Below are 16,140 nucleotides of genomic sequence, written 5' to 3' on the forward strand. Positions count from 1 at the left end.
TCATACTGTGACCTCCAACTACGTCAGTTGAACGCATCTACCCTGTATGAACCCCAGCTGTTCAATCCACATATGGAAATCATCAGACATAGTGGCCATTTGCGAACATGCCTCCGTGACAATCACTCCTTTCTGGCCAGCGCCACAGCAACAACGTTCGTCATGCTCGAAAGAGGGCAGCAAAAACTTGGCTTTCAGATGGTTGAAAACTTGGCTGAAGCCATGATGCTTAAATCACAGCCACATGTCTTCCCCACAGACGGAGAATTAACAACTCTGAAAGAGCAAAAAGATCAAAGCTATGACATGTATCGGAACCTTTCTTTGCCGTATCCGCCAAGCGTCGACACTATGCGATGGTGATGGAGAGAAAAAAAAAGGCCATGACGTCAAACCCAATGTAAGGCCACCCATCCATCCGCCAGCCGAGTGATCCGGGCCGATATCGTATCCAGCCATGACGAGCAAAAAGCCGCGTACCACTTATCACTCACTCTATTGTCAGGAGACTGCACACTTGCAGACGTGCAGATCGGCAATCATTAAATCCTGGTAATAAGTAGTTGGAGTCGTCCGGTATCGGAGAAGGGTGCACCGGCGCGGGTGGGCCATGTGGTTGCGGATCGAGGAAGCGGGCAAGCCACAGCAGACATGTACCGTGTGCCTTTTCCGAAGGGTATCGTGAGGGTCTGAAGCTCGGGTGTGTAGTAGCAGCGTGTTTAAGATGACGGTTGAGTACTGTTAGAGTTGTGCTTGTGCCTGGGTGTGTATTGGCCTCTCATGGTACTCAGGCTAACCTGATGTAGCACATGAGGTTTGGCTCTTTAGGCAGACATGGCCATGCAGACAAAGTAGAGTTTGGACACTTTACAAAACAATGTACTCTTGAGGAAACCAGATGTCGTCTTAACAACTTCATATTGTGACTGCTATTCTTCTTGCATCACCTCATCCACGACGTTAACCACGCCATTGCTACTAACGACCTAGTACAGTAGCAAGCATTCCATCGTCGACAACTCGCATCCCCGATTACCCTCTCCAGAACGCCGTTGTAAGAGTCAAGTTGCACGAATCTAATGTGCACTGCTCAGTCCCGGCAACAAAAACAAGAAGCTTCGGGTATCGCAAACAGGGTATAAAGCTACTCGACCTTTGATCGTCTGGTCTGTTGAGTCGCGAAGCAAGATAACAATGTCGTTGGAAGAAAAGTGGTTGTACCCCCCCCCTAACGCCGGTGCTCCAACACACTGTGGAACTAATGGGAAAAGGAAACGCTATAACGCACGACGAGAAACGACTAGTAGGAAATGCAACAGTGAGTAAGAAATACAACGAAGAGAAAGTAAAGGTAGTGCACGCTGAAAAGAAGCGACAACTGGGAACAATCTATCCGTACTGCTTGATCAAAGAGTGTAGCAGTCGGCAGAAGAGGGTGTGAAGGTCGACGAAGAAGTTTTCCTGGCCGACAATCTCAATCAGGCTCTTGGCCTTCATCACGTCACGAGACACACGAGGGAAGCCATCGGGGTCGAGCTTTTTGGCAGACAAGAAAGAAGAGACGGGAGTGATGTTGCGGAAACTGGGCGCACTGGTGGTCGAAGAGGTTCGTTCCTTCTGAGGCGGTAACAGCTGTGAGGTGGCCGAAGATGTTGACGAGGCCGAAGTGCCGAGAGGGGGAGTGCTTCCGGGTACGGCCGTTGCTGGACGTGGTATGCTCTGCGAAGCTGCGCTTTCTCGCTCAAGCACCCTGTCGGCCAGCGAAATGATTCGGTTGGCGATGCCCTCGAAAGCCTCGGTGATCTTGACCATGGCCTTTGTGGCTCTGCGACAGTCGCGACCGGCCATGGCAATGAGCGCATAGGTGCGCTTAGCGCCTCGCGATCGCGGATCCTGCAGACGAAAGACATAGGCAATGGTGTAGCCAGCGACCGAGTCTCCAAACATTATGGGTCCAGACGGCTTGCTGAGAGGGAGGACCTCGGTCGACAAGGTTCGGATGCAGGTGCGTCGCAACAGAGAGTAGGTGCTGGGCGACTGTGGCTGGCTGGTGGAGATGTAGTTGAGGGTGTGGGTGTGGACGCTTCTTGAGCTAAGAGAGGGCGAGGCGGGCACCGAGTCTGGATACAAGCTCGAGTTGCCACTCTGGAAGGAAGCCGACTGTTCGGTGTCTGAGACGTCTGACGAATCGGTACTGCTGACATCATCGCGCGAAATGGAGCGTCGTACGGGATAGCTTTGTGAGCTGCGTAACACGGGACTGCCGTTCCTTCCTCGTCCGTCCTTGGTGGGGCTGCCGGGGGCGCCGTTGGGAATCTTGTCGCTGTACTTTTGGGGAACTACCATCTGGCAGTTTTCGCATACGTCCGAGTCTGATTCGAGGGTGCTGCTAGGTCTCCTTCCGCCGAAGCTGCTGCCAGCGGACGACGACGAGCAGCTGGGAAAGTATGGGTTGTGTGAGGGTGAGTTTGGGCTGGTGGGGGGCGAGTCAAAAGGCGAGTTGAGCTGGGGGGCGCGCGGGTTCAGCTTGAGGGAGGTGGGCTGGTCGTACAGGCCATTATAAGAGCAGGCCGAATGGGGCTCGTCGGAGGGGGGCGTGACGCATGGGTTGCAGGAGCCGCAGGGCGAGGTGGATGCTTGGGTACAGATGATGGAGGTAGGACCGTGGACTTCGCAAAAGTGCGCGAGCGAAATCTAAGAGGCGTCGCGTTAGCCGTGATGGTGGTTGTTGTTGGGGGAGGGAGGAAGGGAGGCGAGGTTGGGGACACATGACGGGTAGCAGGCGACGGGCCGGGGCAAGCCAGGGCATGTTTTGGGCAAAGGAAGCAGGGACAAGCGCTTACCGTAAAGTCCATATTTGCTGCTATCTAGTGTCTACCGTCTCATGGTGTTTGGCAGTGTGTAATGGTGGGGTCGGGAGTGGTGGCTCAGCTGACTGATGGGTAGCCCAGAGAGGCGTAGTTGCCGCGCGAAACTTGGGCCGGCGGAGAGATGGGGTGGCGGAGGGCTGCTGTGAGTGGAGGGCGTTGGGGAGTGGTGGAGTGAGGATGGTGCGCGGGTGGGTGTGAAGGTGGTAGTGGTGGTGTCTCGTGGAGAGAGTCGGGAGCTGGGGAGGGTGGAGGAAGTGGAAGGGGTGGCACTTGGATGGGGACTTTGTGGTGGTGGTCGCAAACGCTGGGCCGGGCTCTTGGGATTATATGGTTTGGGGCTTGGGCGTGTAGGACGACGCTAGGGCTGGGACTGGCGCAGTAGGGCATGAGTAGAAAGCAGCGGGATTTTAGTTCGCATGCTGGCTCTTCTGGGCTGCGTGCAAGTGGTAGGAGCAATTACGGGGGCGGCGGAGCAACTGTCCAAGAGCCGACGCTACAGCGACCGGGATGCATGCGGCCTGTTGTTGCGGTCAGCATCAACGGCCCGCCATTGGCTGCGCCGCCGTTGGGGCTGGTGGTGCGCCCATTGCAGTTTGCAGACGCCCCAGACGCATCCGGCGGCGAGAGGGCGAGAGACGAGCAAGAGCACACCAAGGCAGAGCAGGCCTGGACGCATGTACACTACTGTATCCAAGTACACATGTACGTACATTGGGCTGGATGCACGTCATCATCGCCGTCGTCGTCGTCGTCATGGTGGTGGTGGTGTTGGCAATGGACCCATCAGCCGTACAGCAGTGCTGCTCTGCAGCATCCAAGGAAGCATCTTTGGCCCGTTACGAGGCGCATGGAGCAATTCCGCCCATAGTGTTCTCTGCTTTCTCATCTCGGGCTGTCGCGCTGTCTGCTGTCCCTCCATCCGCCGCCCATGCACCCATCTGCATCCACTCCGTCCACTGCATCCACCCCACCCGCCCGTCGCCGACTCGCAGCCAATGACGCAGCCTCGTCTCGATCCATGGTGCCTGTCTGGCTCTCTGCACGTCATCCCAATCTGCCACCGAAGGCAGGCATTTGCACTCACAATGGCCTCCGTCTGTCTACTGCCTACTTGGAGCGCACTACCGCGTGCCTTTGCTTTTGCCTGAAACGCCCCAAGACGGCTTGACCGTCTTGGATGCTCCCTGCTGTCCATGCTGGCCGTTGCACCCAGGCTTGACTCGACGTGCCCTCTATTCTGCTTGCAGCACGCTGCCCGTCTCGCCCGTCGCCGTTAATCAGCAGCGGCTGAATGGCGGCCGTCCGTCTGGTGGTGGTGGTGCCCACTGACGCTGCGGCAAAAGTCGCGTCGACGCCATTGGCTGCGCCCCTCGCTGCACATCGGCCAGTCTGCTGCAGAGCCACAGCCGAGCTCCACTCGCCTCCATCGCTCGCTGCTTTCTAGAAGACGCGCACAGACTCGCCCTTGGCTTGCCGCCCTCGCGCCAGCAACCCCTCCAGGGTCTGCCCTCTCGCCCTCGCCATGGCTCTCTGCCTCTGGCGACGTCTCATCCACCTCTCCATCTTATCCGCCACCCACCGGCCACCGTGCCCCAGCCCAGCAAGACAGAAACACACACATGCCACTACCACGCATGTCGCAATAGCCATCCTTACACCCCTCTACCCCACCACCCACCTCCACGTCTCCACCTGTCGACAACGCTTCTCCAACTGTCCCCTTGTCTCGCCCTGTCCCATGCAGCCACACAGCACCCGCCGTTGACATGCTAAGCCCAGGCCGCAGTGGGTAGCTTGCTTGGCGCCCTCCTCTTAAGACCAAGCACATGCAAAAAATCCACGCCAAGCCCAATGTCACTCAGCAACAAAAACCGTCCATCGTGACTTCTGCGGGATCCACCGTCCTCAATTCAAACTAGGCCTCTATACCGCGCTAGTCCGCCGGTCCTGTACGTAATACATGTGGGCTGCTTGCATCTTTAAGCACAAACTAAGCCACACCAAAACACAAAAGCCTCTTTAACCGCTAAACCAGCGGAGATTGCCCGGCACCACACATGTGTCAGAACCTAACAACAAACATGCACGGCACTTCAATGCTACCGATACAAGGGTCTTTTTTCTCCTCTCTCCTTCCGCCATGTACCTAGAGCAAATCCCCTGCTAACCCATGATACATACATACTTTTTTTTTCATGGCTCGTGGTCATCGTCAAGCTCGCCCCCATCTGCTGCACGGCCCTGCAGGATGTCGTACCCCATCACTTCGTTGATGAACTTGCCCGACAGCTTTAGTTCCTCGTAGCGCCTCTTTTCCTGTTCACTGCAGTCCCTGGATCCAGGCCCCATCATCTGGGCAACCAGTGGAGCCCAGATCTGGTCTAGCTGCGTAATGCCAATCTGCGTGCAAGGAATGTCGTCGAGTAGAGCCGGTGAGACTACGCCTGCATCCTTCCAGTGCCTTCGCCAGCACTTGCTCGTGTGCGGCGACATGTGTGTCCGGAACGAAAGCAGGTATCGTCTCCGCTCACTGTACGTTGGGCACGCGAGCAATTTGGCCACCCGGCCTATACCGCCCAGTATCAGAAAAAAGGCAACGTCTTCATAGCATGCCGGCTGGTGGGACCATTCGTGTAGAAACATTGCCACCGCTTCAGCACTACTCGCCCGCCGTGTCTTTCGCAGCAGCACCTGTACTATGAAGCAGTACATGTAAAAGTACTGTAGCCGCAGCGGTGCATCTAGATTCTTGACAATCTTCCTCTCTTGGTCGGCAATTCCCGGAGTCGTGCGCACATGGTAGCCAATTCGTGAGCGCGGTCGTATATGTCCGAGATCCCTCTCCAACAGTAGCCGTCTGTGCTCGTCGAGAAAGTAACCCACGCCAAAGACCAAAGGAAGCATCCGCTCATACACCGAGGACCACAGCTGCATCTGGCGTGGGGACACTGCTGGCTCCACCGGCTCGCCTACCAGGTGATCGGCAAGCTGCCGCGTCAACCTTAGGGATGCGATGTGCCGCCGTCTCATGGTCAGTAAAAAGGGAAAGTCAATGGCACTGGGCCTCGGCGCTGGGTACAGTTGCAGGTGCAGATTGCCCATCCGGTGTTTGACCCAGTACCGCACCAGGGCCGGCGCATTCTCCATAACCAGCATGTTGAGCACGCGCGAGGTCCGTCGCAATGCAAGCAGGTCAGCGACGCAAAGCTCGCGTAGCATGTAGATGTGAAGCTCATCTGGCAGCCGGAACAATGCGTCCAGAAACGGGCTGCTGCTTGGCTGTAATGAGCGACTGGCGGGCGATACATGACTTGATACGGCACGTACCTCGAGGGGCTGCTGTTCGGCGCTAGCCCATTGTTGTCGCTCTTCCTCCTACTTCTCAACGACGCAAGCAGTCTGCTTTGGAACCCGCCTGCTGCCCGCCCCAAACTCGATCTCTTCTTCGCAATCGTCTTGTCCCCCGTCGCAGTCGGAGCCCGGCTCCTCGTCCGTTCGGACGCTGGCGTTGAATAAGTGTGATGTCCGCCCTGAAACTTGTCCATGGCCGTTTCCGTTTTCTCTCACCGACAGCGCGCGCCCCCCAAATTCTCTTAGCCAGGCTCAACCTTGCAGAAAAGCAATCGCTTTCAGCGTGCGTTCTTGTTGCGTAACTTCAGCACCACCAAAATTACCCTCAATCATCATGGCAATGACGGCCGCTGCATATCTTCTTTTGTTTCTGTTATCGCACAGCAGTAGGTGTGTTGGGCGGGTGGGGAAAGAAAGAAGAGGTGTCGGATTAGTGTAGTTGTAGTCTACTCTATAGGTGGAGTTAGTCGGTCAGGGTCGAGTCGAGCCCCCCTACCCACGCGTGTGAGTGTGTGTGCGCGCGCCCCCTCTTAATTCAACATGCGCATGATGAGTTGCAGGTCCAGTCTGGTACTAGCTTCGTTTTTTTTCCGCTGTCTTGGATGAGGGCGGCGGCGGCGGCGGCGACAACGCACGGCACTGACAGGCATGCGAGGGGGCGGTTCGTCGTACTGGTGGTAGCTTTACCTTTTTGCCACGAGGCATCATGGGCCCCCCAAATCTGAAACGTGGGCGGCCTACTATAATACTGTAGATAACGCTATCTAGGGCTCACGTGTTATCCTCCCGTCTTTTTTCTTCCCGTCGCAATCATCAAAACATTTGAAAATCTCGAATTTGCTTTCTATCCATCAAAGTATTCTAGAACAAATGCCGCGTCGGCGCGCGCAGCACTAGCTTAGCCCTAGCCGTCATGTCATGACATTGTCTCGCCGCCGCATTTTGCTTGTTTTCTCTCTTCCCCCCCTCCCCCTTCAAACTCTCGAGACGCGACTCGTCAGCATAACGAGCCAGAGTCACCGCTTGTTTGCGATGCTTTGTGCGTGCGGCATTGTGTCACGGTTGCGCTGCGTCTGTAGTTGCAAGGGCTTTTTACACCACTGTGTCGTATATGTGTCCGTTGTTCTGCCTTTGTAGCACAATGGACTGTGGAGGGTATATGTAACTGGGGGGTTACATGGGTAACACGGCATTGAATACTTGCTTTTGGTGTCAGAGAATGACGATTGGTGATGCCTTGGGCTGCCCTTCTTTTAGGGGGGGGGGGGGGGGGGGGGGGAGGAAGGGACAGAAAAACAAAAACAACAGCAAGACTGGGAGCTGAGTGCTACTATGACAAGGACCTGCTCCACGTGACCTTTTTTCGGCAACCGATATGCTTCCGCGTGACTCGGCTTTGGAATGTTCGTCAAAGTTGCCAGTTGAGTAGCTGGAAAGCATTGTTCAAGTAAATCGAGTCAAGATACCGCCTACCTCTTGTCGCGTCTTGCGGGTGTGTAATTACCCTTTATCATCATCTGAACCAGATTCCCAAATGAAGCACACGGGTCTCTGATCCCCCGTTATCTGGGCGCTTACATGCAATACATGTGTAATACGATCTTAATATAGGATAAAGGAAAGTTTTTGGTCAACACGGATGAGATCGGTCTTGAACGGCAAACAAGGGCCCCGGGACTAGGGGCTAAACCCGAACGTCATGCGACACCGAGTCTATACACCATTGAGCTTCTTTCCCGAGTAACTTTATTCTCTCTCTTTCTCAACTTCTTCTCCATCCTCCGCAATGTCAGCTCTTTACTCCGCATCTACTCTGCCAGAGCGAGACTAGGTCGTCAGCGACAACACACGGGTACCTCGGCCCAAAGCCTGTCTTAGGCAAGGCGTCATGGTGGGGAAGATCTTAGTGCGGGTTGTCAATGCGGAGCTCGAACCGAGATAACTTGGGGGTGTGCCGTGTCGCCGGGTCAAAAGATACTCTATGTCCATACTTATGTTTCGACCGTCAAAGTTGCCATGCATAGCCACCCAAGTGCTTGCAAGACAAAACAATGTTTTGACTCCAAAGTCAAAACATCAACGCAGCTAGCACAGGTCAGTGTCGACGTCGAATTGGACCTGTGAGCGAATACTCCACGGACGAATTAATTCATGCGCTGTACCGCCGACGCTTCCGCCCCATGACGTATACGTCTATACTCCACCTAGCCACATATCCGGCCATAGGTACCCGTAGAGGGTAGTCTGGGCCTCCCCTTCACGGTTACTGTACTGAGTGGCTGCCTGGGGGCGCATTGCACTTACTTCTGTTTACGGCTATTTGAGCGTAATGGCCACAAAACTTGTCCACTAGCACTAGCTTCGGTAAGATACCAACAGTCGTATATGGGTGTTTGTTTCTACATCTGGCTAGAAAGCGGCGTTTGCACCTTGCAAATACCGCGGTAGATCATTATTTAGTAATTCGCGAGGCTTGCCCCCTCCCCCCCCAGAGTGCCCTGGGCAAAAAACAAATACTTAGGTTCTCCGCTGCCTGGTGGTTCTATCTTTTTTTTCACTTCTCTTGCGTTGCGTTTCCGTTTATTCCTCCGGGTTTGCTAACTTAATATGTTTCGTCTGGGTGCTGCAACAGCGGCCCTTGTGGGTGCGGTGTACGCTCAAGACTTGTCCTCACTGCCTACTGTTGACTTGGGCTACCAAATCTACCGCGCTTCGGGATTCAATGTACGTATTGTTATCGCAGTTAGGGAGCTGGTGGTTCTGACTTTTCCTTCTCAGGACACTGGCAACTTCTACAACTTTTCGAATATTCGATATGCCGCGCCCCCTGTTGCCGAGTTGAGATGGGCACCTCCTCAGGCTCCAGCAATGAACCGGTCAGCGATCAACAACGGCGACGAAGCAAGGTATTTGAGTCAACTGAACTATGCGGTGAAATTCTTACTTATGTGTGTAGGATCTGCCCACAAGCTAGTGGCGCATGGGGAGCAACAGTTACAGCGGCGTTGATTGCGCAAGCACTAGGAAAACCGCCAATCCCCTATGTACCATCAGGAGCCAATTCTAGCAGCGTAGTCCCACCACGCGATCCTCGAGAATCAGAAGATTGCCTCTTTCTCGACGTTTTTGTGCCCGAGGATGTCTTTGAGAATGCCGGCAAAGGATTCGGAGCTCCAGTTCTCGTATGGATTTACGGTGGTGGATACACCGGAGGCTCAAAGTATGCTAACCCGGCTGGCCTGCTTGCTGCTTCTGGAAACGTGACTAATGGAAATGTCATTTACGTTGCTATGAACTATCGCCTGGGTGCTTTGGGCTGGATGGGAGGACCGTCTTTCCAATCAGAAGGAGGTATATCTAACCTGGGCTTGTACGACCAGCGTATGGCGCTCGAGTGGGTCCAAGAAAACATTCATCTTTTCGGCGGCGACAAGAACAGAGTGAGTAAAAGATTTGCCCCCCCATTTTTTCATACCCGATATGACTGACATTCTTTATAGGTGACCGTTTTTGGAGAGAGTGCAGGCGGAGGTTCCGTCATGCACCAGATTACCGCATACGGAGGCGCCAAGGGCCCAGCTCCCTTCCAGCAAGCGATTCCGCAGAGCCCTGGTTGGCAGCCAGTCAATTCCCTTATTACCCAGGAGACTGTATACAACAAGTTTCTCAACCTAACCAACGCTACCTCTTTGGCTGAGCTCCGCGCTCTGTCATCTGACGCCGTCATTCGCGCCAATGCCCAGCAAGTCACTTACGATTCCCCATATGGCTCCTATACTTATGGACCCGTGGTGGATGGAAATTTCGTCCCGCTCCAACCCGGTCTGCTCCTGGCACAGGGGCGATTCGACAAGAACGTACGCCTCATGATTGGTCACAATGCCGACGAAGGAGCCATTTTTACACCAACCTCAATTACTACTTCAACTGCACTACGAACCCAGCTCGGGGAATCATATGCCAATGCACCGCAGTCAACGATTGACTATATTGTGGATACCTTGTATCCACCGGTTTTCGACGGCTCCTTGGGTTATACAAACGACTACGAGCGTGCTAAACTGATCGTTGCCGAGAGCGCCTTCACTTGCAACACCTGGTACCTCTCAGAGGCATATGGAAACAAGACATATGGCTACCTTTTTGCCGTTCCCCCAGCCCTGCACGGAGAGGATGTGCCATATACTTACTATGACGGTGGAGCTCTTTCGCAGAGCGTCACTAACGCTACTGTTGCTAGGGCTCTGCAAGCATTCATCACGAGCTTTGCAGAGACGGGCGTTCCAGACGCGGTTGGCGTCAAGGAATTCAGAATGTACGGGCCGGACGCAAGCGTTCTGGAGCTCAACATCACTGGTTTTGAAGAGATTCGCGACAGTAATGCTAATGCTAGGTGTGCATGGTGGCAGAAGGCGCTATACTAGACGCAAAAGAAGGAAAATAACCAATCACGAGACAAATGGAATGAACAAAAAAAAGGATAGTAATCACTAGACGAAGAAGAATATTCTTTAATCATCGAAAAATAAGGCAAACTTCACATGCAAGAAAATTCTGGTGTTCTCTCTCAGATGCGAAATTCGCAAATCGCGATGTTTGTTCCGCCATGATTTGCATGCACATGCGCGTAGTTGCCCACTTTTCCTTGGCTGATCACATCGACGTCATACCACAGCAGCTACCACTTAACTCCACCTCCCACCTATCCTTTAAAAAGAGCTGTCCGTGTCGCCCATCGCTTTGTCTCTCTAATTTCAAGCTTCAATTGATTTCTCTCTCGCCTTTCAACTTGCATCCACGTTCCAACGCTCAAAACCAAACCACATACCACTACACATCAAACAAACAAACAAACAAGCAAGCAAGCAAACATGTTCCGTCAACAGATCGCCCGTCAAGCTCGCCTCTTCAGCACCACACCCGTTGCCCGCAAGAGCCCCGTAGACGCTATCAAAGATGCCGCAAAGGTAGTTGACAAGAAAATTTCTGGTGCTGCTGTAAAGGGCATCGAGAAAGGCGGTACGTCCCCTTCCTTTCCTATTTCCCTTCCCTCCTGACGCTCTCCCTCGCGTTAGCCGAGAACATGACGACATCCTATGGTCTTAGCCCCCCCCTCCCCGCCCTCTTACCCATCATATTTTCTTTTTCTTTTATTGAGTATGAATAACTAACGTTTTATGTTGTGTCGAACAGAGGAAGTCGCCAACGCCGTCAAGGAAGCTACGCCTGACACTGCGGGAGAGGCAAAGGGCCAGGCCAGCCAGGTTGCGGGCGAGGCAAAGGGAAAGGCGAGTGAGGTTGCGGGACAGGCAAAGGGCAAGGCGGCGGAGATGAAGGGCGAGGTCAAGGGAAAAATGTAGATTGTGGGCAGGGCATGGACAAGTGAATGATGCATAATGAAGTATGAGCGGATTTGCATATCTTACGAGAGGCGGGTTTACAAAAAGTAGCCTGTATTCAGGGCGAAATGAAGAATTCTAATGTTTTCAATGGAATTATGTCTTGAGGGTTGTTACACGTCTTTGTGGGATGTTGGTGTAGCAAGGATGATGTATTGAGAGGGTTCTTGAGGACTCTTTCTTTTTTTTCGCATACTTAGCAAAGCCCTCGTTTTTTTTTCATGACAGAGTCTTTCACGCACACACATATTTAACACCGTTACTCTGTTCCCCCCCCCTTCCTCCCTCTGTTTCCGAGAGAAGAATTAGCAAGTAAACACCTTACAATTGCATCGTTGCGTACGTCCAATCCCCTTTCTTCACCTCTTAAGATTAAGCGCGCGCGAGAGAGAAAAAAAAACCCCCCAGATTCCATTATAATACTTTGTGTTCAAAAGGAGAGTAGAGAAGTAAAAAAACATGATTCTCACGCGATCCTTCTTTTTTTGGTGGTGTCATCATAACAAAAGCAGCCCCAAAACCGTTCATTAACATGCGCGCCACCCCCATCCACATAGTCAAACCCCCCCCCCCCCCCCCGCCCCCCTTTTTTTTTTTTAAAAAAAAAAGAAGCCTACCAAGACGAGCGATTATCCCAGTCCCCCACGTCAAATCAGACAAACCACAATCTCACCTATACACACATGAAACCTGATTAGCCGACCATGCAACAGAATGTGTGGGGTATTGGGAAGGTGAAGTGGGAGGGTGTACTTACGACATTGGTCTTCTCGGCAGCACGCTGGTGGTGATGTCGAACTTGATAGGTCTGGACGGGGGGCACGGGGGCGTAGGCTTGAGATTTAGTCGTGGTTGTGCTTGTTTCGAAGGTGGTGGTTGGGCGGGTGAGGGAGCTGGGGGATGCTGAGGGTGATGACGCTGAAGAAGAAGAAGAAGAAGAAGAAGCGGATGGGGAAGAGAGTGATGAGGGAGAGGAAGACGGGGGGGAAGAAAAAGAGGAAGGGGTATAGGTATAAGTAGTATACAGCGAGGTAGAGGCAGAAGAGGAAGGAACGGGCCAGGAGGATGCGGTTGCGTCGGTGTAGGTGGAGGGTGGGGTGGAGTAGGAATTGTAGGGGGAAGAAGAAGAAGAAGGGGTGGGGTGGGAGGAGGGGAATGTAACGGGCCAGGAGGATGCGGTTGCGTCGGTGCTGGTGGAGGGGGATGGTGGGGAGGAAGTGCTTGGGGAGGGTGTTGTGGCACTGTTGGATGGCGATGAAGACGGGGAGGAGGAAGCTGGTGGCCATGCGGGAGTACTGGTTGATGAGAGTTGGTCGGATGTGCTGAGGGAAGAAGAGGTAGGGGTGGATTGTGAGGGGGAGGAGGAGGGCGATGAGGGCCAGCTATCGGATTCGGATGGTGTAGCGGACGACGAAGGCCAAGTATCTGATTCAGATGGGGTAGCAGAAGAAGACGGCCAGTTCTCAGATGGAGACGGTGTAGCGGTACTACCAGATGATGAAGCTGCGGTGGACGATTCTTCCTCCGACGCCGTACTACTAGTCCATGGTAGATGGCCCGAAGGAGTAGGCGTAAACGAAGCGGAACCAGCCGAGGAAAACGACATGGTCAGTGTTCTGCTCCAAGTGCGTGTTGTAGAACGGCGTCTGGTAGTCGTGGTGCGTCGGCGCGATGAGGTAGATTTTGTGTATTTTGAAGTAGCAGATGATGGACTTGAGGGTGTAGCCGATGGACTCCCAGATGTGAATGAGATCCAGCTGATTGTTGAAATGTCGGGGGTTGACGACGGGAAGACGGAGTCGGTCACAATGGAGAGACTGCTGGTTAGGTTTCCAGGGGGCTTGTAATGCGCGGACGAAGTGGGCACCGCGGATGTGGTCGCGTTTCCGCTGCGAGTAGCTACAGATCCCGTGCTGGTCTCTGTGAGCGTGCCGTTGGAAGGATATGGAGGGGAACTGGTAAATGCCGAGGGACTGCTACTAGCAGCAGAAGTCAGGGGCGGGATTGACGAAGTTGACACTATGCCAGTGCTCCATGGAGACGAAGAAGTCAAAGTGCTGTTTCCGTAAGGTGCTGACGATCCATGTGAAGAGTGGTGGGGCCAAGAGTGATAGCCAGTGCCGGATGATTGGGGGCCTGTGGAAAGCGGGACGCTGATAGAGGAAGATTTGCTTACTCCCCAGCTGCTTCCAGTAGCGTCCGTAGAAGTTGAGGTACTACTTTATGTGACTATTAGTGTTTGATTTCCATGATGCACTATATGTACTGTAGCTTACGGCAGAGGCGGAATGACGGATGTAATGACAACGACGCTTGTGATGACGACTGTCGAAGGACCAGGCGTCGTGGCATTGGGCGGGAATGAAGACGTTTGGACAGATGGTAAGTCGACAGTGGAAGAGACGCCGGTAGACAGCGAGGTCGAAGATCCGCTAGGAAAGCTGGATGATGCGCCGCCGCCGCCGCTGCTCGAACTCGGACCCACGGGTGAGTATGACGGTGGAGCAGAATATTGGCGAGGCCGCACATGCTTTGGCAAGTTCACTGAACAAACGTGTCAGCAACTATCTATATTTGAATGCTAGCATAGTAGTTGAAGATTGCCAACTTCCACAAGTACTAGTGGCGAAAGAGAGACATACCAGGAAACCGTTCAGCAGCAGTAACAGCCGCAAACGCCACAAGAGGTACGTAGGCGTTGAGCTTCATGGCTGACTTGATTAGTCCTTCAAGATGGTAAGAGAGACTGGCAAAAAAAAACGAGTGGCAGAAAGGTAAGAAGCGAGAGTAGAGTGAGTCCAACAAACAACTACAGCCGAAGAGCTTGAGTCTTGGTGTTGTCGAGTGTCGTTTCCTTTTATGTATTTTGCTTTCGTTCCACCACGATAGCAACCTGGTGTGGGTCTGACGTTGCGGTGGCACAAGGTTAGGGTACTCGGTTGCGATGCAGGTACAGATATGCAGCAAGGCATATCTGCTTTCCGTTGCCGTTTACCCGAGTCTAGATTGTTGAAGAATCGGTACACTTTTGGTCCGTTATATGGTATAGCTGGACGATGAGGCTCTGCATGTTAACTGCTCAAGTCTGGCAGAATTTACCACTTTCTGATTCTGACGTTTGGAAAAGGACATCCTAAGTTGCCTGCAGACAAATCCATGGAAGAACTCGAGTGCATTGAGAAGGTAACCATGGATTGGGCTTTTTAGTCCTAGTATGAAGAGACGATTGTGGAGTAGATGCATGATGCATGATCCCGGATGTTACACAGCAGGCAGTGCCGCGGCCGCTGCCGGTAGTGCAGAATAAGGCAAATACTACGACACCCGGTTGGAAACCAAAGTTACGGATGACAGAAGTGACGATGCCAATCGGTATTGGGTTTGGTCATGTCTGCGCTGTCAGTTACTCGGGCCATGGTGCTACTGTGAATCCATCGACTCGAGTGATTCGAAGCCAGACGGTACACCCAGTGTAGTGTTTGTGACCAAGTCTGTATTTCAGGAATTTGACCGTAATGCTGAGGATCACGTGTGGTTGTCTTTGACATTATTTGATGGGCCAGCTTGCGAACAAGGAAAGAGCGAACTGCTGGGTGTCATTGGACAAGAGGCTAGAATAGCCATGGTGACACAAAGATGCAGGAACCAAAACTCGGGCATACGATGCTGCAAGGCGCCTGCACGATTCGCGATAGGGTCAATAGGGCGTAGTCAAGCTATCAAAAACCTGTGGGCGACTATAATCATCTATTTCCCATGCACCGTGTTGCTCATTGATGAGAGACTGCCTAGAGTGGCGCGAGCAGGTTTCGGAGCCATGTAGGCCGATGGCAACTGTTGAATATGGACGAGTCGCTGTACAACCAGGCCATGTACGACTCTTACGTGTGTCACCTTTGTCTTTACATTGTGGGCGAGCCAAGGGAACTGCAAGTGCCGCTACTTGACACACTTGAGATGCAGGGCGGGGGCATGCTGTCTACGTAGTTGAATTCGTTGAGCACGGTCGAAATAGAGTCATTAGCACTAATAATAAGCTTGTTTAGTGGACAGCGAAAGAGCATTCAAGCATTTCTTTTGACGTACCTGAGAGCTGACTGTTCGGTGAGCACACCGCTGTTCCGCTGCTTCCGGGTTTCCCAAGTACACCTGATAAAGTTGCCTCGAGGGACCATGCGTCACGATGCCTAACGATACCGTATTGAAAGAGCATTCCTACTTAGCATTACCAAGGTACCTTTTTGTGTGAGCAGTGCGACGCAATCTGCTTGACAAGTCGATGCTGCTTGCTACATGTTACGTATCCTCTTGACGGCTCGCACAGTTACATGCTCGGCGCTAGTGTCACTTTTATTGCCCAAGGCCGAAGAACCTAATAACATGTCATCTGTATAGCCTGGTTGATTGCGAAACTTGATGCACGACCCCATCTAGTGCACCACTCCCTTCGGGACTTGTACACGGCAAGATGGACAGGGTTTACTGGGGTAGTAGTAGGAAAAACTTACCGCATCATGGTT

At 53.1% G+C, this 16,140-nt stretch overlaps 6 protein-coding genes across 6 annotated transcripts; 2 read left to right on the top strand and 4 right to left on the bottom strand.

Annotated features, from left to right (window-relative positions):
- Positions 1–1,169: 1,169 nt before the first annotated feature.
- On the bottom strand, positions 1,170–2,855 carry PSV08DRAFT_399871 (vesicle coat protein; the record flags this gene model as incomplete). Its single annotated transcript, XM_014222003.1, has 2 exons — positions 1,170–2,694; positions 2,844–2,855. The coding sequence occupies 2 exons, from the start codon at positions 2,853–2,855 to the stop codon at positions 1,390–1,392; spliced, it is 1,317 nt and encodes a 438-aa protein (XP_014077478.1). The 3' UTR covers positions 1,170–1,389.
- Positions 2,856–3,706: 851 nt separating this feature from the next.
- On the bottom strand, positions 3,707–4,638 carry PSV08DRAFT_244924 (uncharacterized protein; the record flags this gene model as incomplete). Its single annotated transcript, XM_066092323.1, has 3 exons — positions 3,707–3,924; positions 4,040–4,310; positions 4,450–4,638. 3 exons carry the CDS (start codon positions 4,636–4,638, stop codon positions 3,707–3,709), a joined length of 678 nt encoding a protein of 225 aa, XP_065949607.1.
- Positions 4,639–4,969: 331 nt separating this feature from the next.
- On the bottom strand, positions 4,970–6,415 carry PSV08DRAFT_386397 (uncharacterized protein; the record flags this gene model as incomplete). The annotated part of the gene is made up of 2 exons (XM_014222004.2): positions 4,970–6,141; positions 6,198–6,415. 2 exons carry the CDS (start codon positions 6,413–6,415, stop codon positions 5,064–5,066), a joined length of 1,296 nt encoding a protein of 431 aa, XP_014077479.1. The 3' UTR covers positions 4,970–5,063.
- Positions 6,416–8,786: 2,371 nt separating this feature from the next.
- Positions 8,787–10,765, top strand: PSV08DRAFT_197354 (Alpha/Beta hydrolase protein). Its single transcript, XM_014222005.1, has 4 exons — positions 8,787–8,945; positions 9,000–9,127; positions 9,178–9,661; positions 9,722–10,765. The coding sequence occupies exons 1-4, from the start codon at positions 8,829–8,831 to the stop codon at positions 10,643–10,645; spliced, it is 1,653 nt and encodes a 550-aa protein (XP_014077480.1). The 5' UTR covers positions 8,787–8,828; the 3' UTR covers positions 10,646–10,765.
- A 176-nt stretch (positions 10,766–10,941) lies between these two features.
- PSV08DRAFT_360057 (uncharacterized protein) lies at positions 10,942–11,716 on the top strand. Its single transcript, XM_014222006.1, has 2 exons — positions 10,942–11,240; positions 11,415–11,716. The coding sequence occupies exons 1-2, from the start codon at positions 11,093–11,095 to the stop codon at positions 11,579–11,581; spliced, it is 315 nt and encodes a 104-aa protein (XP_014077481.1). The 5' UTR covers positions 10,942–11,092; the 3' UTR covers positions 11,582–11,716.
- Positions 11,717–12,272: 556 nt separating this feature from the next.
- On the bottom strand, positions 12,273–14,329 carry PSV08DRAFT_386401 (uncharacterized protein; the record flags this gene model as incomplete). The annotated part of the gene is made up of 4 exons (XM_014222007.1): positions 12,273–12,293; positions 12,378–13,836; positions 13,897–14,164; positions 14,263–14,329. 4 exons carry the CDS (start codon positions 14,327–14,329, stop codon positions 12,273–12,275), a joined length of 1,815 nt encoding a protein of 604 aa, XP_014077482.1.
- Between the last annotated feature and the right edge of the window lie 1,811 nt (positions 14,330–16,140).

The sequence above is a fragment of the Bipolaris maydis genome, assembly GCF_028858645.1.
Source record: "Bipolaris maydis strain C4 unplaced genomic scaffold PSV08scaffold_3, whole genome shotgun sequence".
In the NCBI taxonomy this organism is placed as follows: Eukaryota; Fungi; Ascomycota; class Dothideomycetes; order Pleosporales; family Pleosporaceae; genus Bipolaris; species Bipolaris maydis.

Excerpts from the sequence above, each read along its gene's own strand:
- PSV08DRAFT_197354 (XM_014222005.1), top strand. The coding sequence starts at position 8,829 with ATGTTTCGTCTGGGTGCTGCAACAGCGGCCCTTGTGGGTGCGGTGTAC. Across the intron at positions 8,946-8,999 it reads ACCGCGCTTCGGGATTCAAT|GACACTGGCAACTTCTACAA; the intron begins GTACGTATTGTT and ends TTTCCTTCTCAG. Across the intron at positions 9,128-9,177 it reads AACAACGGCGACGAAGCAAG|GATCTGCCCACAAGCTAGTG; the intron begins GTATTTGAGTCA and ends TTATGTGTGTAG.
- PSV08DRAFT_360057 (XM_014222006.1), top strand. The coding sequence starts at position 11,093 with ATGTTCCGTCAACAGATCGCCCGTCAAGCTCGCCTCTTCAGCACCACA. Across the intron at positions 11,241-11,414 it reads AAAGGGCATCGAGAAAGGCG|AGGAAGTCGCCAACGCCGTC; the intron begins GTACGTCCCCTT and ends TGTGTCGAACAG.